Genomic DNA, 25,323 nt, shown 5'->3' on the forward strand with positions numbered 1-25,323 from the left:
TTCTGCTTCAATGTTTCCTTAAGGATGATATACCTATGCTCTCCATTTGTTTATTTCTCCTGCATTTGCTGGTTATTTATAGACTATTCTAAAACTGGTAGGACTAATGGAATTGCTATCCTTATCCCTTGAACTGTGAGTTTCCATGCCATATAATCACAGAATCATAGAATAGTTTGCGTTGGAAGGGACCTTAAAGATCATCTAGTTCCAACTCCCCTGCCATGCGCAGGGACACCTTCCACTAGACCAGGTTGCTCAAAGCCCCATCCAACCTGGCCTTCAACACTGCCAGGGAGGGGGCAGCCACAGCTTCTCTGGACAACCTGGGCCAGTGTCTCACCACACTCACAGTAAGGAATTTCTTCCTAATATCTAATCTAAATCTACCCTCTTTCAGTTTAAAACATTACCCCTCGTCCTATCACTACATGCCCTTGATGGATTGGAGTGTCATAGACGGTGACTGACACCTGCCTCCCTACCACCTCCTTTCAGGTAGTTGTAGAGAGCGATAAGGTCTCTTCTCAGCCTTCTTTTCTCTAGACTACACAGCCCCAGTTCCCTCAGCCACTCCTCATCACACTTGGGCCCCAGACCCTTCACCAGCTTCGTTGCCCTTCTCTGGACTCGCTCCATCACCTCAATGTCTTTCTTGTAATGAGGGTCCCAAAAGAAGAAGGAAGAAACTGGGTACTTGAAGTACTGATTTTTTTTTTCTTATTTGAGAAACTGCTAAGACCAAACACTGGTTGCATAGCCTGTCTCCAAATGCTCTTATCAACAGCCCTTTTGTTTTTCATTAAATCCATTTAAAGGACTCTGCAATTTCAATTTCATTGTATGTAAAAGTGCTCGGGGAGTCAGAGCAAAATTTGTGTGTGTGATTTTTTCCTTGTTGGTTTTTGTTCTTATTGCAAACACACCTGTACTTTACCTTCTTTGTGCATGGTTTCTTAAGCTGTATGGACTCACTGCAGAAGTAAAGTCTCGGTGCCGTCAGCCACTCCTAATACCACTTTGTATCCTTAGTTATGGTTCTGTTCTTACGAGGTGTAATGATTTATTCATTGAGTTATTTTTTGGAAGATAGTTACATTCCTTTTCTTGATGTTTGAGACAATCTACTTTTCTTGTTTGAGAGACTTGAGTAAGCTCTCTGCTTCTGAAGAGATTAATCATTCTCTTTAATCTAGCTGCCACTTCCTGCCTCCAATACATGAAGGATTTAATCTCTTCTAGAGACCAGATCCTTACCTTGTGAAAATCACCCTGCTCTGTTGAAGTAAACAAAACTCAAGCATGTGCTCGAACCTAACCATGAACTTCAGTGCTGCTTCAACCACGATTCAATTATGGCATAGTGTATACATGGAGGGAAGGGTGTACGTAATGTTTATGGTTTCATACCTTGACTTTTTTGAGATATACTCTTTTGGTTGACACTGGACTCTGTGAAATACATTCTTAAATCCAGTAGTGAACATTTTAAGCTTTTTTTTCTTGAACAAGCTCTGATTCAGTCTAATTTCCTTTCTTTTCCTATAGGTGTTCAGAACTATAAAAAAATCAAGCATAGATTAACAGTGAAAAAAATATGACGACACATTTACCACTTATTTATTACTGTGTATTGAGTGTGGGAAGGTGCACTTCAATGCTCCTCTGTCTGATACATCCTCAATGTCATGGAATTTATTCATTTCACTACTGCTAATGCTCCCATTTTAAAAGCACACAGGTTCAGTTCTGCTCAGTGCAGAACACGTTGGCCTCAGTCCAGGAGAACGTTTTACTTGTCTGGTCATCTGTAAACACGTAGGCAGACTACTCATGTGCTACAGTTTAAATGTGCACCTCGGTTAGGGCAAGAGTGCTCAGCACCTTTCCTAACTCAGCCCTCATCACTGTCGTAGGTGAGCAGTGTGCAAGCAGACTTTTAAAACAAGAACTGACTCGCTCCTCTGGGAAGTTTAACTCACAAGACTAATAACCAGTCTGTGGCTTGTGTTTCTGCGTCTTAACTTGTTCAATGCATGTTTAATTTGGGAGAGTTACTTCAAGGTTATGGCAGGGGCGCTTTGGTGCTATAATTTCTGTTGTGGAATGCAGTTCTTGTTGGAATAAGGTACATCATGTACTTCTACTCTTTTGTCAGAGAGCAGAAAGACAAACACGAATGATGGACTCGGTCCAGTACGCAGAATTTTGTGAAAGTCGGCAACTGAGTTTTTGTAAGTATTATAATGGCTGCACTGTATTAAGATGTTCGATTATTATTTCATGTAATAGAGAACACAGCAGAACCTTCTGTTTTTTGAAAGCACTTTTGTTTCATCCACAATAATAAACCTTTAAATTCTTTGTCTGCATAACTCCTGGGAACAGTTAATTTAGCATAGTTTCAGGCTGTCAGGGGGAGTATTTTATTTGAATATTTACCAAGACTTCTATGTGCTCAAATACTGTGCTGGTGGGGACGACTGCAAAGATAGAACTGGTAAAGAGTTAATGAATTAAAACAACCACGCTTGCCTGAAGGCTATCATGGTGGTGTTATAGTCGGCATATTAGTAAAGTTTCATGGCTGCAGGTTTTTTGGAATGCATCTAAAATTAGAGAAGAGCAGCAAGTTTTGCTTGTATTTCCCTATCCGCAGAGACACAAAGAACTTACTAAAGAGTCTTTTCTATTTTAAGCTGTAAGCTCCTGCTGTGGAATTTATTCAACATTAGCCAAATTCATCAGTATACGCCATTCCAACACTAATAACATGATGACAGAATTAGGGCTTTACTAGCACTGAAAACCAACTTACTAGAAGTACTTGTGGGCCACAACTATAATGAGCTGTAAATTAATGGGCTTGATCATGTAGCAAAACATCATTACAGAAGCGGTTAAGTGATGACTAAGGTTTTAGGTCAAATGTCAAAGAAAGTGAGGTGAAGGAGCCAGTAAAAATCATGACAAAACAGCACATGATCCTATAACACAGACTTGAACACAATGATGTCTTTAAACGAGAGACCTTATCTTGTTCTTCCTTGTAACTTCGAAGAAAGAGTGACTCATTTATGGCAAATAAATGACACATTTGAAATACTGTTCTGTATCAGCAAATGTCAGCAAATGTAGGAAAACATGTTTTGTAAGCTTTTCTTTTCCTAATTCAATATGTTTTGTAAGCTTAGTTATAATTTGGCATCACACATCTGTGAGCCATTAGGTAAATGATACTTCAGATTAGGGTGACTTCAGCAAATGAGAGGTTTGTGATAAAGTCATTTTTAAAACCCAAAAATTATCATCTGGAGACTGAACAAATAGAAATCTTAACTTTGCAAAATAAAATTGAATGTTGCTGACCAGGGAACTGTGATCTATAAAAATATCTCAATGGTATTTTCACAGTGTTTTTACATGACCATGTCTATGCAGTTCTTTTTCACTCACATTTAATGTCATTAAAGAATAAGAGAATTACAGTGCTTAGAAAATAGTAGCAAGAGAGACTCATGAACAAATTCAGTTGCTTAATATGAACTCAACTAGATAGAACATACTAAAGGCCATGCAGAACATTTGTTCAAAACTAACACAAAGGCTGTTTTTTGCTTATTTTCTTATATTTTAGTAAAAATTGAATGTATCGCTATGTTTAAAGTAGTAAACCCTTTTTACTGTGATATAAGCCCATGAAGACTGTGTCATAAGAGCATAAAACTGGAAGGGACTTCAAGAAGCCTGTTCTAACAATATATATTCATAATTGCAGCTCCACATATTTCTGTGTAGTTTTAAAGACAGGCAAAAGAAAAGGCCTATCAAACGATCAAGTACTACAGGATTACAAATTTAAATTCTAGGGAACATTTTGTGGTCCTGCTGTCACCTTCACACTTTTTCTCTTGCCTTTTTTTTTTTCCCTCCTCAACAATCCTGTGCAGCTTTTTCACTCCCTCATGAAAATAACCATTATTTACATGTGTTCTGTTTAATACCTGACTTCTCTCTATCTTTTTAGTCCTGTTTGAAAGTGCTGCTTCAAATTATTCTCCCACCTTGTATTTACTTCATTTTGCTTGTCCTGTCTCACAAGCAGCCCTCATTAAGACCTCTACGTTACTAGCTCCTTTCTGTCCAAGTCTCCATAGTTTTCTGTGATCAGCTTGTCCACCACTGACCTAAGAAAGATCATCCTTTTTTCCCTCCTTTTGCTCTTTCAGCAAAAAACATGTTTCTTTGTCCCATATTTTTCTCTGTACTTTCTCCTAAGTGATCTCATCCATTAGCAGTGTGAATTTCTCATATGAATGTTGATCATTTGCAGATCTATATCTATCCTGATTTCTTTATATCCAAAGCACGTTTTAAAAATACTTATCTACAAGTAATTTTGGCTAGTTTGTCAGCACCTAATCCCTGTATAGTTAACACAAGGACTTCCTAGTTCTTCCATCCTTCTTCATTTGTCTTCGCCATTGTTAATACAATTATATCATTTTATCTGGATGCAGATTTGTGTTGATTTCTTCTAGTGCTTTCTCTCATTCATCAAAGATGTGATGCATTCATATTATTTCTTTTACAATAATATATTCAAAATCAGATTTGTCCTGTCTATGGTCCTCTGAGGTAGACCCTTGCTTGTTCTGAAATCTCCTTTATGATTGATTAACTGTGGGTTTTTCTCTTTACTCCATGCTTATGAATCTCCAAAATGTTGTGTATTAAATAAATAAGTCTTTCCCCACTAGTTCTATTTTGATAATTCCTTCCTTGGTCGATCAAATCACATTCACAGTCCTTCTTTCACAATCGCAATATTTTCTATGACCAGGAAAAAAAGCATTGTTTTGTCCTACCTGTTGTTAACTTTTCCTTTTCCCCGTATGATTTTAACTGACAGCAAAGAAAGCGTCCAAGTTTCGTGACTGGTTGGACTGTAGCAGTATGGAAATAAAGCCAAATGCAGTTGCAATGGAGATTTTGGCATATTTAGCATATGAGACTGTGGCACAGGTAAGGGAGTATCCTGGTTGAACTCTAGTTGAACAAAATGAATTCATTACAGTTGGATGTACTTCAGCCTCAGGTGACTGTGTTGTAAGCCCCTCCAGAAGCGTGCAGTCAACTGCTTCAGCTAACCGGGCTAACTGGGTTCCTGTCTGTCTTTCAATTTGCTGTATGACAGATGCGTACTCTACCATATTCATCCATCTGATACACAACTAGAAATGTTTTATAATGGTTGCAGAGGAGAATGGAGTCCAGCACGAACTTTATTCAAGTCCAAACTGAAACCACATACTTCGCTATGTGACCTCTGGCAGTGAGCTGAGGCTCATTCAACCCTATTGCACAATTGGATTAAAAAGCAGGATTTCCTGGAAAACAAAACGTTACCTTAGTGCCAAGCTGAGCCCTCTTGGGTAGATAGATTACTCCATATATTTACAAAAGTGGAAAAGAAAGGTTCCTTAGGCTGAAATATCTCTGAATCATTTTGTTTTCAGCTGAGAAACATGAAGAATAATCTGCCTCAACCCACAACTCCTCTCTCTCTTCATTGTTATGGTGTCATTTGTAGTTAGTACCATGTCAATAAACCTACCTGTTTATCGTCTGGTTTTGCCCCTCCAGTTGGTGGACTTGGCCCTTTTGGTTAAGCAGGACATGGCTCCCAAAGCTGGTGACCCGTTCAGTCATGCCATATCTGCCACCTTCATACAGTACCACAACTCTACTGAGGTAAATCTTGCTTTTTCACATATTAATGCATTTTATGGTTTAGATGTTTTTGGTAGTTTGTTGCTTTCAAAGTAGATGTTATTGAATCTGGTATTGATATAGACTTCTGTTATGGAGTTTATGAACACTGAAGTTATGGATTTAGATGGAAAGACATTAAATTATAGCTCCGAATGTTAAATTCTTAGCAGCATCTTTATATATAAAGGGAAATCCTCTTTTCTTGGGTGGAAATTCCTTCTCGCTGTATTGAAAGCTCTCTCTATTCCACATTTGGGGATTAAAGTTGTCAACAGTGGCAAGTGCAATAAGTGCTGTTTTGCATGCAAAATATAGTAACCTCTAGAATGAGCAAGTTTAATTCTGTATTACATCTCTTCTAACAGTAAATCTAAGAAGGCATTCAATTTTTTTGTGTGTTTTGATTATCTAATGGCTGTTTGACATCTTGCTTTTACAGCCACATCTCCTAGGGCAATCTACAAGTGTGAAGACCAGTCTTGACTCTCCTGAAAACACACCACCTCCTACACCCACACCTCCAGCATCAGCAGGACAGCAACATCTTGGGAAAACCCCATCAGGAGCCCTGGGGAATGGTGGAATTGGACAGGACTCTACCAAATCCAAACAAAGGAAAAGAAAAAAGGTATTTGGTACACAAGCCTGGGAAAAAACAACAACAACAACAACAACAAAAAAAAAAACAAAACTAAAACATCTTCAGGGAATAATGTGTCTCATTTCAAATATTAATTTTAACTTGTATCACATGTTAACTACCAATGTTATTGTAGGGCCAAATGTGTGATTTGGTGTTTTTTCTATCAGAACTAGGCTAAAGCTTCTCAGTAGTGCTTGCAAATTGAGTTTTGTTGAGGTAACAGCTGCTGCTTCTAAGATGAGCTGTTCTTCTACAGCCACAGCAGTAGACACCATCCCAAATAATCATCCCCTTCTCTGACAGCAGCAGCTAGTGTAGGTTTTGAGGTCAAAGCATAAGCAAAGTAGGCAAAGAGGTGGTTGTGATTATCCTGCTCCCAGCAGCCTTAGGCAACTTTGTCTGACCTGCTTTTTTTTTGTGCCAATTGGTTGTGTTCAATCTAAATATTTGTTTACTTTGCATAAAATATGGATGTCTGATAATCAGAGTGTGAAATGTAAATATTACAATTCCTGTCTTCTGTTGTAGATATTTGGTATTCTATCTGAGAGGGATATATGTACCTTAAAACCACAAGGGAAATAGATTTGATTAAATAAACTGGATAGGAAGCACTGTGTTAGTCACTTAGGGCTTTTTTGAAAAAATGTGATGGCAGTACTCATTTTCCCGCAGAGTAATGGAGTGACTTGTGTTTTTCTCATGTGTGTTATTCTCCTACAACCAATTTTTCACAGAATTCTGCTAGTGATTTTTACAATGACAGATAGAAGAAGATGTATCTTCTCCTTGTAGTGTTATCAATGCTGTAGATACTCCTGTTCAACTTTTTCTCTGTCCTTACTATAGGCTGCTTAGAAAGCCTTTAGTGAAACCTAAAAACCTCTCCGAAGACTTTTGCTTTTTTCTCTTCCTTTTTATATTACATTTGATTATGTTTTGTTTCCTATGGCTGATTTCCATTATAATTCCTAGGAACAAGAATTCAGCTAGAGATGGAGATGTATTTTTTGATACGTGCTGTTGCAACTTTATTTTAAATTCTTAATGTTTGACTTAATGCCTTTTGAAATAATTATATTCCAGAAAGTGCACAGTTTTAATGAAATGTTCCCATGACTTATCCAATTTGGTTAGGTACATACTGGATATAAGTGAGGCATTGAGACAAACGAGTTAACTTGGTGAAGAATGTTATTCTTAGTCCATGAAGGCCCAGTTCAGCTGAAAATATTTGAGTTTCATATTCCCTTTACAGACGTCAATCAGCAAGGGAAGAATCTGCCATCGCATTATGAATAATTCTGTGTGTACACGCCTAGGCTCCAGTGAACTCAGCACTCGTGAAAATAAAACATTTTATAAAAAATATCCCAAGTTTGAAAGCATTAGTATATAGTGTAAATGCATGAGGGGACCGTGTATGTGTGTATATTAAATTTCAGTGTATAATTTAAGTTTTTGTCATTCTTAGTACATTCACTAATACCTTTTTCATGAATTTATTACCAAGCAGCCATCATTCTGATAAGTCATCTGAATTCTGGCAAGCAGCCGTGTCTAGATGGAGCCTAAACCAACATTTCAGTTTGACTGGCAAGGAGAAAAGAACAACTTTTTCTTTTAAAATCCTGGGGATATTTTTGTAAAATCAATGGACCAGTAGCAGTGAATTCTTATTTTTCCTTAATCCAAAAAGTCATTTACAATTTGAAAACATTCCAGTTTGAGGTAATTAAAATATTTTTGCATCCCTCTGACACCATTATGTCACATGTTTCATCTTCAAATTTCAATCTGATATTACTCAATGGTGATTTTGGTGTCAAATTGCCTTCCAGTTTGGCTACTTGTTCAATATTTTCCCCACCCCTTGACATCATAATGAGAGCCTGAAACGTTTTAAAAATTAGTTTCTGTGGTTATTGCAGCATGACTTATATGACCTTTTCATTTTAGTTTGAACATTTTCTGCTCTTTTCAATTGCAACATACAGCAGCACTAGGTGAAAGATTTAAGAGGACAAATATGGTGTTCTTTGGGTCCCTTAAGCAAAGTTCATGTAAAAGTCCTCTTTGATTTGTTAATAGCTTTTTTCTCTAATGTAGTGTGTGGCAGCAATGATGTGTATCCTCAGGAAAAAAAAATTGGTCCATTTTATAAAGGTTTATTTTCATACTTTATGCACTGTAGGTCTGTTGTGTGTTTTTGATTTAGTAACAATTTATGTGTTTTTCTGTTGCAGAGCACTGCAGCCTGTGGTATAGAGGCTCAAAGCGATGCCATCCAGCCCAGCCACATCAGAGAGGCCATTCGACGCTATGGCCACAAGATTGGCCCCCTTTCCCCATTCACAGTACGTAATAACAGAGTTATAAAAAGTTATATTTATAATCTTAAAGAACTTTGATTTTCAAGTGGTCAAATGAAGAAGCTTTGGAATTGTTGAGAGCAATTTGTGGTGACTGTAATTTTCTTTATAAAAGTGGCATAATTCTCTTGGGAAATAAAACTTAGTAATTTCTGTCCCTTTTTGGAAAGACAAAAAAGTTTTTTTTTTCTTTTAAATATTATTTTCTTTCAATTACAAATTATGCTTTTTTGTTAGTGTTTGAATTTTCTGTTTTTGCAAAGTTTAGGTTTACAGTTATTTTAAATTATATGTATTCCAATATGGTGAGGAGCACTTTATATTCTAAAATTAGCTGTATGTCAGATACTGCTCTTGTTGGAAGTTGAACTCTCAAGTGACACATTTATGGTTGGAGAAAGAAGAGAATGGTTTCTTTAGACAACTTTGAACCTCCACTAAAATGTAATAGAACTGAGCTTGTGGTGAAACACTGATGGGTTATGAGGTTTCGCCATCATTTTTTGTATGCAAATTGCAAATCCATTGTTCAGAGCAGCCAAAGAAATTCTTTCTTTAATTTTCTCAGCTGATAAAAATGTGAAAGTAGTCTGTCTCTAATGTCATAAATTGGAGTAATTTTCTTCTATCTGCATTTCTATGTGGCATATATCCTTGCTTACCTCAGAATATCTACATTTAGGAAGGAATGAATGTCAAAGAAATCATTATAGGTAAAAAAACCCCAAACCCACCAAACTGGATCTGGGCGCCTAAAAATCAGGAGGAAATTGTCCATTTTTGGAGGGATTTTAGGAAAGGAAAATTATTCTGAATTTGGAGGAAATTCATCTAAATAAAAGTTATATAGAACTATATGAAGACAGTAAATATCAAGGAAGTAGTGGGACTTGACCACAGGAACAAGGAACAGGAAAAAATAAGAGTAAATGAGTATGTGAAGTTATAATTTTCCTAGTGTCAAAACCTATCAATGCTTTTATAAATGGCAGTAAATGTTTGGTTTATTAATGATAGTTGATATGTATTTGCAATGAATTGTCTTTACATAATTTTACCTCTTTCTTTTGCCACTCACAAATGCTAGATTAATATCATGTAAAGCATAGGATAGAATTTCTAGTCCAAAATAGAGAAGTGTCTTTAGCAGAAGTTTGCTAAGAACATGAGAATAGCTTCTGAAAGCAGAGAATGTATTTAGTTTTATTATAAAGAAGTAAAGAGTTCACATAAACGATTACAGAGAGGTAAATCTTCCTTCCCTGACCCTCACTAAAAGTGGTTTGGTTAATTATGAACCAAAGTTTGAAATTTCTGTGCAACCACAAGATATAATAGAATACTCTGGTTTGTTTTGTTGTTCTTTTTTTTTTAATGTCTTGCAATCTTGTGAACTTCCCAAACAGTACAACTAACTGAACAATTTAATTTGTTGATATTACCTACTGTCAACGTGGTTGATGAGATGAGCAGATGTTGTTCCCTCTAAACAAGCCAAGAAACAGAAAGGGTATCTTGGGTCAACTTCTAGATGCATACAGATGTTGGAGAGCTGTAATACGATTCCTTTTTTAATGAGAAAGTTCAGAAAAAATATTTTAAGAGATATTGTAGAGTATGCATTTAGGTCTGCCAGTCTGCCCATTTTTCCTGTCAGTGCCCTCATTGGCAGTTTTGGGGACGAACACTGCCGTCACAGTTGTCCAAAAAGAAAGTACCCCAGACTTCCTCTAAGTTCCTTACAGATGCAGAAAGTATGAAGGTAGATTAATGCTTCCTTTGACCCGACCTTTTCATGTTGCCGGACTCTCGCACTATTGTATTAAAAATATAATCTCTAGGCATTTTGAACAGTACTGTGGCAACACTTCTTTGAATGAATTCTGCTTTCTTCTATTGCCACTGCCTTCACAATAGTTTCATTATGTATCTGCGTGACCTCCTAGACAGGATGACAGAACCAGGAGGAAAGGTGGCTTTACTCAGTGTGCTTCTTGTGATTCTGTGGTGACACTTTGAAAACTGCAGAGAGAGAAATATTATTATAGAATCATGGAATCATTTTGGTTGGAAAGGACCATTAAGGTCATCAAGTCCAACCATTAACCCAGCACTGCCAAGTCCACCACTAAACCATGTCCCTAAGCACCACATCTACATGGCTTTTAAATACCTCCAGGGATGGTGACTCCACCATTTCCCTGGGCAACCTGTTCCAATGCTTGATAACCCTTTTGGTATCTGTCATTAGATTCAGTGAAGTCATTCTTTCAGCTGTTTCCACCCTTAAAACTAACCTACAGGTCATGTAGAGAAGTTAGGAATATACATCTGCACATCGTCTCTTCCATTTCTCTTGAGCCTGTTGAACATTCTTCCACATGAGATATGATTTTATAGTCAATAGGTGCCCTCACAGAGTCTGCTGTAGGTAAGGAGGAAGGATTTTTCGGCACATCCAGGTGTTTTACACTGTTTCTGATGGTAGTTTACCTTTCATGTTAGCACTCCTACTACAGAAGCAACGAAAAGAATGAGTATAGCTCACTGAAGAAACAACCATTTTTGTAAGCTATATACATGTTCAATTCAGTCCCTAAAATGTATAGATTAGACTGAACTTTAAGTAAAAGACATAGTTCTACGTTCTTACAATAGTAACAGGAAAAAACTGCAAGTCTGCTAATGCCAAAATGCTTTCTTACTCCAGTAGAAGTTTATGATACTTGTACAAGAAGAATGTAGAATAGCCCTAGAAACCTAACCGTGTACTCATCTATCCTGAATAACATGACGTGTTAGGAACATACAGGGAATCTTGTACCAGGAATAACAGGCAAAATTCGTTATCTAAAGTACTCAATGACAGTTTTTGGAAAACAAGAGCATGTTGCTGCTTTGAAGTGCTGACCAATGAGAAAAGGTTGGGGAAAGAAAAAAGAATCACTTTAAATGCTTTCCTGTCTTCCAAAGTAACACTACATGAACCTCAGCACAGTACAGTTATTGGGATTTAATTAATTATTTTAATTTTGTAGGCCTATGCTATTCTGAAATTTTCTTGACTTATGTGACTATAGAGCAGTAAGGAGGATTTACAGAAGAATTTTACCTTTGCCATAAATATGTAAGAAATAATGGACAGCTCTGGACTATTTTTTCATTTTAAATAATTTCCATCTGATTCCAGCCAGTTATACAAGGCAGAGGGCAAGCATTTTCTTTTTCGTTTGGGAGATTATTTTTAATTTAGCTAGACTTGTTTTTTGCCTTTTTGCCATGCTGCCTAGTGTGAGGCATTCAGTAGTCTCCCCGAAATTCCCTGTGTATAATTTTTAATGTTTATGATTTAACAACACTGGTTTTTGAAAGACTTTATCGTACAAATGGATTGAGTTTAAATCAGCAGTACATCTGGAGAAATTAATAAAAATCTGTACCTGTAAAGTATCTGATAATATTTCCCCATTTAAAATTGCAAGATACTATGTTCTCTATGAAAAATCCCACGCAGATGATCGCATTTTAAACCAAAACTAGACAATAGTAGTCTAACTGTCCTTGATATTAAACCACATATTTTGTCAATTCCCTTCTTTTTTTTTCTCCCTGTGTGATAGCTTTTAATCCTTTTTTCTTTTTCCACCTTATCCTTTCTCACCTCTGGTGGACCAGGAGGTCTCAGTTCTTAGTCTAAATCTAATTTCTGCACTGTCTGGAAATCACCCTCAGAAGTGGCAAGACTCATACATAACTGCAGAGACAGATGAAGGTACAGATATTTGACTAGATTGCCAGCTGGGAAACCATTCTTGTTTTCTCCAGATTCAACATCAAACTCCAAAAATGTGAAAACCCCCTACCTTCTTTCTCCTCCGTGGCGTTACAGGAAGGGATCTGCCTTGCATTAGGACTTGATTAACATGTTTTTTGATGATGACTCATTCATATATGACCCAGGTACTTGCCCATGCACACCTAAAGCTAATTCTCCAGAAATGCCTCTCTGTTCAAATCACTTGCCATGGAGACTGTGATGTACGAGACCTTGATTCTGCTCAACTGAATAAAATTTACTTGTTTCCTTGGCATAGTTCACAAAAGGATACGAACTGACAGGAGAGTCATCTTCTGCTCTTGTATTTATCAGCCTTCATTGTGGTGTGGGTTATTTGGCTTTTCCTTAGACCATTTTTCCATTCCTCGAGGCCATTCTCTGTTGAGAACAGCCAGGTACACCAGATCAGTGGATCATGAGAACGTTATACATGTAGATATTGGCTCTAATCTTGTCTTTTCAGCAAAGTGCTGTTTTCATCAAGAAGCTTCCATGTATGAGGGACTGACTTTGGGATGGAAGCATTCAATATGAGGTTGACAGAATCACAGAATCAGCCAGGTTGGAAGAAACCTCTGGGATCATCGAGTCCAACCATTGCCCTCACACTACCATGTCAACTAGACCATAGCACTAAGTGCCATGTCCGGTCTTTTCTTAAACACATCCAGAGATGGTGACTCCACCACCTCCCTGGGCAGCCCATTCCAATGGCTAATGACCCTTTCTGAGAAGAAATTCTTCCTAATGTCCAACCTGAACCTCCCCTGGAAAAGCTTGAGGCTGTGTCCTCTTGTCTTATCGCTAGTTGCCTGGGAGAAGAGGCCAACTCCCACTTCACTACAACCTCCCTTCAGGTGGTTGTAGACTGCAATAAGGTCACCTCAGAGCCTCCTCTTCTCCAGGCTAAACAACCCCAGCTCCCTCAGCCGTTCCTCATAGGTCAGACCCTCCAGACCCTTCACCAGCTTGGTCGCCCTCCTCTGGACTCACTCCTGGACCTCAACATCTTTCTTGAAGTGCGGGGCCCAGAACTGGACACAGGATTCAAGGTGCGGCCTCACCAGTGCTGAGTACAGAGGGACGATCACTTCCCTAGACCGGCTGGCTACGCTATTCCTAATAGAGGCCAGGATGCCATTGGCCTTCTTGGCCACCTGGGCACACTGCTGGCTCATGTTTAGCCGGCTGTCGATCAGCACCTCCCGGTCTCTTTCTGCCAGGCTGCTTTCTGAATTAAAAGAAGTGAGTTTAATTTTCTCTACTCACTTGACTGACCTTTTTCATTCCTCAAGTCTGTCTTTTTAAAAAGGTGAAATACTTACCATGAGTAACATTGGGGTGCAATTGGTGGCTGTCTTTCCACATCACCCATCCTTGTGTAGGATAACACATGACTGTTACATTTCTTTCTTCTAGTTAGAAAACTCTCTCCCTAGCGGTTTTGGTTCAAATACTAACTCTCTGAATACAGCAGGCCCTTGACAACTGCCAGTCTGTTAGTTATTATATTGACCAATAAAAATATCCCGTCTAGTGGCCTCAGAGAGATCAGGGGAGGGTTTAGATCCTTCTGATAAAGTTTTTCCCTCAAACACCATAGAGAATAGCTCAGACTTCTGTCTAATGTTATATCAAGGTTTTACACTGCCTAGAAAATAAACATAGCCTATGTCAAATAGTTCCCATTACTGAGATCTGAAGAAACGGCCATACCTGGTTATATAGAAATCTGCTGTAGGACTGTTAATATTCTCCTCCATGTTTTGTTAGACACGTGCCACCAGACCTCCACATCATTGAAGTGTATTTATTGTGGAAGTCTTTTTTAATGTAGATTGCAGGGGGCTACTCAGTGCTCCATCTACATTTTTACCAAATTAACACACAGTGCATGAAAAATCAAAGGTGGGCTTGTATGTCTGGATAGACAGTTGTGTCACTGGAGTCATGCACTGTGTGAATATGCATGGAAGTAAGCCCTTGAAGAAGGAGAGGTTAATTTTCTGTGCTGGGTTTGCCTATATTTTGGTTGTATATTTTCCCATCTGCCCCTCTTTTCTCAGTTTTTTCAGACTCCCAGGGGAAAAGAAACAAAGATATTTTGTGAGAGTTTAGCTAATGCAAATAACTAACCAATTATGGGTAAGAATCCACTTGACTGGGTATCATAATGGCTTCTCAGTACTTCAGGAAGGATCTCTTCCTGAATACACCAAGAGTCATTTTGTACTCAGCATCCAATGTTTAACTGGGTATGAATCTAAGATTACGCTTACTGCATCCTGATATGCCTGCTAGAGAGAGTCCAGCGCAGAGCCATGAAGATGATTAAGGGGGTGGAACATCTCCCTTATGAGGAGAGGCTGAGGGAGCTGGGTCTCTTTAGCTTGGAGAAGAGGAGACTGAGGGGGGATCTTATCAATGCTTACAAATACCTTAGGGGCGGGTGTCATGAGGATGGAGCCAGGCTCTTCTCAGTGACATCCCTTGACAGGACAAGGGGCAACGGGTGCAAGCTGGAACACAGGAGGTTCCACATAAATATGAGGAAAAACTTCTTTACAGTGAGGGTGACTGAACACTGGAACAGGCTGCCCAGAGAGGTTGTGGAGTCTCCTTCTCTGGAGACATTCAAAACGTGCCTGGACGCGTTCCTGTGTGACATGATCTAGGTAATCCTGCTCCGGCAGGGGGATTGGACTAGATGATCTTTCGAGGTCCCTTCCAATCCCTAACATTCTGTGATTCTGTGTAATAGGTTTCCCAACAGAATCAAGGTGTGTTACCTAAATGCAGTCATAGTCGGCCAGTGACTGCTTAGACCAGAACCAGTTATGTCACTGTCTGAGAATTAATGTAAATTGTTCCAAGTGAATAAATAAATATTTAAGACTGTTAGGTGGCTATTAGTTTTGTTGGATGGATGTTTTTTACAGAAATAGAGATACTGAGTATTTTCAAGCATTAAACCAATTATAGAGGTGAACAGCACTAATAGCAGTAATAATGCCATGACGCTTGGATTTTTATAACACCTTTATTATGGACATCTCAAACGGCAAACTTTTTGCTGGTAACATCCATTGAATCGTTCTCTTCATATTAATGGGGTAATATCTGACACGCTATGTTTGGCAATTTTCTCTGAAAGAATGGCGATATGTTATATCTTAGGTGTGTGACACCAGAAGGAGAGACAAGGGAAAGGCAAGAGCAGAAACAAAGGAAAAATTCTTTGAATATGCATCCCAGGGTGCTTGCTGACTGTGAGAAACCCTTGCCATACAGAATTCCTCCTAGAACCTGTGGCTCATGGACTTGCATGCCAACTGGCTGGCCATACTGACTGATTCTGGTAGTGAGGAAACCAAAGCACATTATGGGATAACAGATGTTCTCTGATTCCAGGTGTCTGTATATATAAAAAGGAATTTGGAGCTTACACCCAGTATGGGGATTCCACAGTTTCTAGGTTCTCCACCATAAAGTCCAGGATCTTAACGCTGATAGGATTTCTGCCAGCTTCATTCTTTCAGCTTTGAGAACAAACTGACCTAGGTTGACCTATATTCAAAATGTTCCCAAGGATTGTTAAGCCTCTGATTTTGCATTCTGCTGCAGTTTGAGGCATACATGCTAGAAGCCTGCTATTACTGAGTTGTAATGATGTGATTCATGTTTTAATTTTGCTTTCACTGAATCTTGCTGGTTTTGACTGATTGAACTCTGATGGAACTGAGATGAATCTCAACAGTTTTAGTTGCCAGATGCAAGCATACTTTCTTTCCAAATGACTAGATTTCTGAAAGCAATCATGTGAAGAACTTCTGTTTTGTAGAACACTTCAAAATACTAGTGTTACTTCTAAAATGGAAAACCTGAATGTAAGTACAAGTTTTATCATTTACTACTGAAGAACTCGGTCCCATACATAGAATTCAGATTTTATTTCTGTTTAAAAAGCAAATATAGGAGCTTATTTTATATGTAAAAAACATATTATTTTGGGACTATTTTCTTAAGATTGTTAATATGTGTTTGTAAAGGACAAACAGGGATATTTTCTGAACATCTGTCCCTTTTTTGCTGTTTCATCATGATTGTCCCTCTCTTCTGTCTGATTTAGTGATAAGTGTTGCTAATAAGGCAGTTTTGGAAGAAGAGTTAAGCTGTGTAATTTATTCTTTAGCAGCGTTTGATGGATGTTGGTTTGGACAAAAAGAGCACTTGGAAAGTTTTAAATCATGTGGTGAATGAGAACTAACATCAAACTAGTGAAAATGATCCATTTGCATTTATTTTGACCTTAATAGCTATGTCAAAATGACTAACATAATTAGAGCATTTAGGTTTTGTCTCCAAGTGCAAGCCACAATGGAAAGCAGCAAGTGTAGTCTGGATTCTTCTTCATTGTATCATGTCTAAGGTACTATAGACATATATTTTATCTATATATTCTCTACTAACAGTATTGGATGGTCCTCAGTATTGCCTACTTTAAAGCATGGTCCAGACTTTCAAGGAGCAGAGAAATAATTTATTTTAAAAATAGCGCCGTATAATTTTGCAAGACAGGAATGGGAAATAAGTAACTCTTCATCCTGTAGGATGATGCAATTCCATGTGCTGTACCTGAATCTATTCTCTGTGCTCTGTGCATTTAAGTTAAGGAAGTGAAACATTTTATGTGTATTAATTCATTGCAGGCTAAATCTTGCTTCCTTGGTCAAGGAAAATGGGAAATTTGTCTACATAGGATTAACAGACTTTTATATTGATAGATTAATTTATATTTTGAAATAAAATCAGTATATATGAATATTCTGATGTTTTTATATAACATGTATTTGTAATTGTACTCTTCTACACATGTTCTTTTTCTTATTATTGATTTAGATAATTAAGGAGTAGAATAATCCTGAATGCCCAGTCGTTAAAGGTCACCTCAGTCTATCCCAGAGTCTCAAGTACAATGATACTGGTATTATGATCCTTTACATGGAGACTATAACCACATGAATAGATCATTTCATGGTTCATTAGGACGAGTAGTCTAACTATTAGACACAATGAAGTGCAACCTAAATGAAGAGAGTAAGAGGATTACTTCTCTTATATGTACAGAATGTATTGGAGTTCAATGGGAAGTCAGTGGAAAGTCATTTGGAGAAAGAGCAAATCGCCATATCTTGTTACATGACCTGGGTACATCCCTCTTCATGAAACTTTGGTTATGGACTCTTACTCACTTTACAACGTGGCAGCATCATTGATTTCAATAAGATTCAGGATTTAAAAGGGGTCAAAATCAATACCGAGGCAAATTCTAAGAAGCTCAATCTTTTAACAGACTGGGGAAAAAAAGTAAAATAATAATAATAATAGTAATAATATGTTAGATTTAAATTAATCTAAAAAGCCCATCTCTGTAAAGTGCATAGTAAAAATGATCTGCAGTCTTGAGTGGGCCTATAGGTATAATCCTAATATTCATCTGAATATTATTCTAAATAGTAATATTCAGTATGCCATGGTGTTCACAAAAATATCAGATGTATATTTCTCACCAAGAATACAAGCATAATGTTTCTAAAGAAATGAATTTTATTTCTAACAGTTGGAGTAACAAACAATAAATAATTCTTTAAAAATATTTATTCTGTGATCAATATACAGTGATTAACTGAAACCTCAGTATGAACAGTTGTAAGTGGTACGTGAACAGTTTATAAGCAGTACTTGTGACCATGAGAAAGCAATTCTAGTAAAAAATACAACTAGCACCCTCTAACCTGAAATTAAAATCAAAGTGGTCAGCTACAACAGTGGAAGACCACAGGCAAAAAGAATAAAAAAATGTTTCCAAAACAGATTCTTTGTCCACTCTAGTTTATGCCAGTCCTGAAATGAAATGTTTTAGATGTTTAGTTAAAGAGAAACTGAGTTTATAAATATAAATTGTAATACTCCACAGACCTACGGGAGACAGTGGCCATTATTCAGCTGCGTATGCGTGTGTAAATGGAGCATATTGAATGAACAGAGGGTATAACCAACTTTTGTTTGGGTGTTTACTTTTTGGGGAGAATGCTCCTTCAGGCTCCAAGTAATTTCAGTATGAAAAGACTTGCTAGTCTAAACCTTCTCTTGTTAAAAAAATTTCAGTCCCATAAAATTGCCTAAGCATCATAAAACAATGAATATTTGCAAAACTGTTTATGATCCTGTTTGTGACATTCCCTGCACGAAGAACATGTAACACCAGAGAATGCTGATTGGCAGAGAATACATTATTTGGACCTTATACAGCCCTGCCTATACTCTTACAGGTTCTTAAATAATAAATGCAAGTATTCCATATAGACTTCAATACGTTACATGTACGTGTAAATAGTAGAGTTTCACAATCAACTTATATACTTAGTCAAGACCTTTCACTTCTGAGGTTTTATAAATGCTCATTAGTGATCCTGATTGAGCTCAGCTTTTATGCAAGTGCTTAAATCCATTTCTGTTGCAAAAAATACTGAAGTTCGTCACAAACCTTTAGTAATTTCAATTTAATAAAGATGATATTGACTCTACTGATTTCCTCTAGAAAATAAAATTTCTGGAATAGTAGCTGAAGACCTGGCAAAGCTGAGCCTGAGTGAGTCTAAAATAGCAGATTGTGGGTGTAGAAAGAAGGGAGGGAAACTTTGAAAATATAAAGGATAGCATGGCAGTATGATATTTGTGGAGATAAACAGGATAGAACATTTTGAAAAACCAGTTTGTTTTAGGTGCCTTAAACTTCAAGAAAAAGTCAGGTTTGCATTTGGTCTGCAACTTAGTCTTCTTAACTGAAAGAATCTTCTTTCTGCATATTTCAGACCAAAATAGTAGTGAGAAGTTTTGGAATACAATCTTCAATATACACAATGTGGATACATTGATATCTAAATTTTTCTAAAGCATTTGAATGATAAAAAAATTCGAATGCTCTTTCTGAAAGAAATTAGGTGCATAGAAACCAAATAAAAAATTTCTGATATTTAGGGACCTATATGTTATATACTGCCCCTATTGATACTCAAAATCAATTGATACTGATTTTGAAGAAGTCAGGATTTCATTCTTAATCGGTTTTCAAAAATGAAATGTATGTATTTATGTCGAAAGGCATTTGAAAACTTTTCCTTCAGTTATACATTCAGTTTCTGATATGGAAAAAGTCAGATTGACATTTTTATTGTTTCTTCTCATTTAGAAAGCAAAAAAAAAGCATTTTACTTCATTGAACAGTTATATACGTATGATGTCTTTGTCTATACTTCAAGCTATTGTCTGTAGTTATTTGTTATTCTATAGTGTTAACACTGTGCGTTTGAAAAATATGAGTTATTATTCTATAAAACCAGTAGGAAGTCAAATCTCAGTTTGGAAATCTTGTTCCCTTCTCTCCCAACCCCCAACCCAAGGTTCCTCCTTTCAGATTTATGAAAGAAAACATTTCTTTCTGTAAAAGGTTTTTGTATGCCAGCATCTGGAAGTGTTTATTTCAGTGGCATGTAATCTATCTGTGGATTTAGTTAGCACCAGACCCCCTTTTGTGTACTCCTGACTTAAAATTTTTATAAATGATCTTGTTGAATTTGTGCCAGTGTGCACATGGTTTGGCTGATTGCTGCATATATCCTTTACCTGCCAGTCACCTTTGATTTATATTCCTTCCCCTCTGCTTTTGCCTTCCAAAAATTGTGCCACTGAACTGTCCTCTAAATCATCTTATTGGATAAATTACTCCAAGATGAGATGGTACGGTTTTGGCTGACTCCTCGACAGAAGGCATTCCTATAATCCATCCTTGCCCACTCTGTGTAGAAGCATTCAAAAAAAGAGAATGAACAGGGGAAATCAGGCTCCCTCTTCGATCTCAGCACTATTTCTTCCAGTGCTGTTCAAAAATGCAAAATCAGACATTTGATTTATATAGCTCTTAATACCATCTGAAGACACATAAACTGTTTGAGAATCTGTCGCATTCCCTCTCCTGAACTGAACTTGTTCATTTTTAAGTTTAATACTGAGAATATGGTTATACGGTTTTCTCCCAGAAAGATTAAAATGTGAAAGAATAGCATATTTAAGAATATTTTAAAGCATTTCATTTGGAATAGATTATACAATACACATGACACTTCTTTCCATGATAAAAATCCCCATTGGTTTCCTTAAACTAAACAGCTAATACTCCTTCAGAATAACAACAGTTCTGTAAGCTTTACTTAATGACATTACTAATTTGGAGAGTTTTATGAAGTTTCCTGGAGAAAAGCAGGTGGCTTGGCAGTAATTTAAAAGGTTCACAATTTGTGGTAGCGGTTTCAGGGGGTTTCAGGTTTCTAAAGAGGGAGACCAAGCTGCATATTGCTTAAGAGTGTCTGACACAATGATGTATCATTTTGGACTAAGTTTCCAGAAGTTCGTTGGTCATTAAGTGTGCTGCTTGACTTTATATTGCAGTTTCCCAGCTGTCTCTACTGGGGGTAATCTTAACGCTCAAACAGAATTTATTAATGAAGGCATAAGCTTGCAGTACTGATGAAACAGTAAGTTGCCCAGATTATTTTATTGAACAGGAACATAGATTTTTAGATAAGACAAAAATGTCGTTTAAGTAGATTTGAAAAGAACTGGCTCATTTTCTGCAGAGCACTGGGAAAGCATTTACAAACGGTCTGGATAGTATGTGATATCCTGTGGGGACATTTAAAATTCTGAGATTGCACATACATCAGTGTCTTACTACACAACACAGTGCATGAATTGTTGCAAGCAGCGCGCGAGGCTTTCAGGCAGTATAGATGTGGTTCTGTTGAGGTAGGAGATACTGGAATGAAATGACTCTGCTAATGTAGTTTGCACAACCGCGTGGAGGGTTGATACTCCATTGTGTCGCTGCCTGTTCAAGCATGTTACGCTGGAAGTACTAAAAGAAACATGTGCATCTTGCTAAACGTAGAAGCTCACAGTGTAAAATTTTATTATTTTTCATATCTAATAATTAAAAAAAATTTCATTTAGCAAATAAATTTACTAGCTCTGTTAGTGAGAAGTTAAGAAGTAAGCTATGAAGTTTGCAATCAACTGAATATCGCATATAAAAAAAAGCAACTCTTAATCTCATAAGGCTTATGCAATTATTTTTTTCTAACTGCATGGCTAGATTCAAATACATACTAGAGACATTTTACACACAGTTGTACTGATGTGAAAGGATCTGAGGGTAAGAATACATTACTTTTAAAATGAAGTGTATGTTCTTATATGCCTCCTGAGAGACTTAAAAGACCTTAGTATAAATGAGAATCTGACTTCTGGTACAGATTCAAGGCAATCTAACATGTAACACAGCTATGTAAATATGTATTTCAAGAGTAACGTGAGCAAATATAATTCTACAGCAGATACTAGGGAAAAAAGGTAACTTTTAATTAAGTGTACCAAGATATTACACGAAGGGAAGATATATAAACATGCCCATCTTCAATAATTTACATTAATTTTTGTAAAGATAGTGACATTGCATCCATGTAGCATGTACTTTCTGGTACAAAGGTTAATAAAAAGAAACTTGATAATCGAAGAATCTTAAGAACAAAATTGAAGAATCTTAAAAACAACATGTTTTTTTCTTGTCATTACTTGTCAAAATAATAGTGCAGCTCCCTGCAGGTTTATTGTGAGTCTGTTAGATTTTGGACAATATTATTTACTTATACCATTATATAATGCAAGATGAGTTGTTGTAGTTGTATTCTGTACAGTTCTTTCAGGTTTCCCTTGAAAACGAGCATTCATTCATATTTTTTCTCCCTGAAAGTTTTAAATGTGCTTTATGAACAAAAACTGCTCGTATTTGTCAGCTCACCTCTAGCAGGGACTGAGCCAGCTCAGATGTGAAATGCAGCAGCTGTGTAAGTCTGCAGCAACGCTGCGCAGCATTGTAGGACAGGATGTGAGCTGTCTAGATGAAACATTGTGAGAACTTTAGGATCATGTAATATAACTTTGAGTTGGAATTAATCTCTGGTTGAAGAAAATTGCATGGAACTTAATTTCTCGTGAGATGCATCTCCAGTTTAGATGTTATTTCTATGACTAACACTTGATAGACTTGTCCTATTGTATTGAGCTTGGATAGAAGCTGTGGACACCTGTGGACATCTCTGGCATCACCGACTTATCACTTTGCAAATAAATAATGTGAAATCTCTAACAGGGTAACTCTGCAAAGGAATAAATAATAATCTGGGAATACAAGGACCAAATGGAAATATTTTTTACAGCTTTTACTATTTGTTATTTTCCATTCGAGGTCCCTTCCAATCCCTAACATTCTGTGATTCTGTGATTCTAGTTGCCTGTTCTCTTGTTCATGAAGCCCTATAATAATACTGAAACTTGGGTATCTGTTGAGCTAGGCATTGTGCAGAGGAGAAGACAAAAGATTTCTGAAGTTTAAACAGGGACTTTGTGTTTTGTTTCTGTCCATTTATCATGTCCCACAGAGTGAGGTGTCAGTTCTCATTTAAATCTTTGATACCACTAACAGCAACATCCTCTGGCTTTGTGTCCTCTGTCCTCTCTATCCCCCCACAACAACAATGCTGGTTCTCCCCTTATCCCTCTGATATGCCTCCAGGCAGCAGAAGGCAACACTGCTACATGGTTCCTAGAAAATATCCTGTAACACCTAAGTTATACTTTTCTCCAAACTAGACCCATTTCAGGGAGCCTGTCTGCACACTCGGTAGCACTTCCAAATATTTCTCTTGCAGAATCAGATGAAAACACCAGGCTTGAGGCAGCTGAACACATTTTATGAATTTCAGTTTGGGGTTTCTGTGTTTCTTCCCTTCCTTGAGGTTTTACATTATTCCAGCTTTCTGACTTTAACTTCAAGGTCGTGTAAACCTCAATTCAGCAAAGCAATCATCTGCTTAATTTTTAAACTACACCTTCAGTCTGACAAAAGCACGTGCTAAATTGAGGCTTTCAGTATTATTATATGTTTTGATTCATCTATTATTTCAACATTCTTTTTTTAAAAATGTATTGCACATAGGAGAAAAAGATGGAGGAGGATGCTTGTAGGAGGAAAGGTTTTTCAGAAGTGTAAACAGACATGCAGAGAAATATACATTTATAGTTTATAAATATATCTAATTGTATATTAGTAAACAAAACTCAGAAAATAGCCTTTGCCATGTGAAAAGCTTTAATATTTTTAATTCGTACATAAAGTGATTCTTCCTGGCGTGTTGGTTTCTCTGGACATTTAATTTACGGTAGTTCTTTTGTCAGTGATGGTGACCTTAAAGGCACCAGTAGCAGATTTGATGGAGAAGACAAGATCCTGGCATTTCTGCTGCTGAAGTGAAAGGTAGAATGTTTCAAAAATATATTTAGTGGAGAGAGATAATAGTTTAAGCAAGGGGTGGACTGAAATTTGAGATTCAGTTATTTTTTCTGTGTTCCATTTCTGAAAATAAACATGGATACTGCTCAGCTGAGTAAGTGCAAATTATGCATCTGTGTGTACTGTAAAGGTAGGTGCCAGAATAAGAGAAGATAGCTAAAGGTCCTTAAAAAATACTAGCAATAAGCATAAAATGGGATGAAGTTAAGATCAGATCCTTTTTCTGGCCTTGTAATATTTGCCTCATTGGAAAGTTTTGGAAGATACTTAAGGGATTTAAATTTAAATAGGATACAGCACTGGGTCAGTGTTGTGTTATTAGCAAAACTAGAGAAGAACCATTCTTGGAGGGAAATTCTTGAAAGGAATATCAGACTCTAGAAAATGAAAAAAGTTGATCAGGTACCAGTCATGTTTTTAGTGCTGTGTAGTGCTGTGCTTATATTTGTGACTGTGATGTCCAGTTTACGATTAAGCTTCAACCAGGGCTTTCAAGTACGTCTCATGTATCTGCTGTTCTAGAGTGACAAAATTTCACAATTGGGATGGTTTTCTTGCTTTTAAACCAAGAGCTTCTTACTCCTAGTTATATCACCCTGGATGATTCATTTCCCTTCTCAGTGATTAAGTTCTTTAGTTATTTATTGGTAGAAATTATACCCTTTCCTCCATGTCACTTAGTTACAGGAGAGAGGATATGAGGAGGAATTTTTCCTTGGTGAAACACTCTTCTGTGTCTCTGTAAGTATTTATATTAGTTAGTGTGCACAGGGATAATAATGTAATGTATTGGTCTTTCATAAAGATCCTGAGCTATTCTGCAAAGCCCTGAGAGTATGTGTCAAATAGGTGGTTTTCTTCAGACTTCAATTGCTGAATGACTGTGGAACCTGGAATATACCTCAGTGGTTAAAAAACATCCTGTTCTGTTCTACCAATTTGGAAAGAATTCCACAGCTAAGAGCTCTGCCTAGGAATTATATGCCTCTAATTTCACATAATTTAAATTCCAATAATGCTAGGAGAATAATAAGAACAATAAATAGTAGTAGTAGTAATAATAATAAAGAATAAGAATAAAAATAAGAAAAAAATCACACAATTAATGTTTGCATAGGGTTGCTAACACTGGCAGGTTAGGTAGGTGGGGAAGAGGCTGGTATCCAGCCTGGAGAAACTGTACTAATGCAACATTTCAGGTTGTGTACTGGCACAGGTCGGTCTTTAA

The 25,323-nt window shown here is 37.1% G+C and overlaps 1 protein-coding gene across 3 annotated transcripts in view; it reads left to right on the forward strand.

Moving 5' to 3' along the window:
* The window catches only part of SUPT3H (SPT3 homolog, SAGA and STAGA complex component), a 291,877-nt gene that overhangs the window by 227,263 nt on the left and 39,291 nt on the right, over positions 1-25,323 (forward strand). For all 3 annotated transcript variants that reach the window (XM_068413559.1, XM_068413627.1, XM_068413717.1), the window contains exons 7-11: positions 2,159-2,234; positions 4,913-5,025; positions 5,647-5,754; positions 6,215-6,403; positions 8,665-8,775. In XM_068413559.1, the coding sequence (XP_068269660.1) occupies positions 2,159-2,234; positions 4,913-5,025; positions 5,647-5,754; positions 6,215-6,403; positions 8,665-8,775 (597 nt within the window). The remainder of the gene's footprint in view (positions 1-2,158; positions 2,235-4,912; positions 5,026-5,646; positions 5,755-6,214; positions 6,404-8,664; positions 8,776-25,323) is intronic.

This window comes from Nyctibius grandis, chromosome 1 (assembly GCF_013368605.1).
Source record: "Nyctibius grandis isolate bNycGra1 chromosome 1, bNycGra1.pri, whole genome shotgun sequence".
In the NCBI taxonomy this organism is placed as follows: Eukaryota; Metazoa; Chordata; class Aves; order Nyctibiiformes; family Nyctibiidae; genus Nyctibius; species Nyctibius grandis.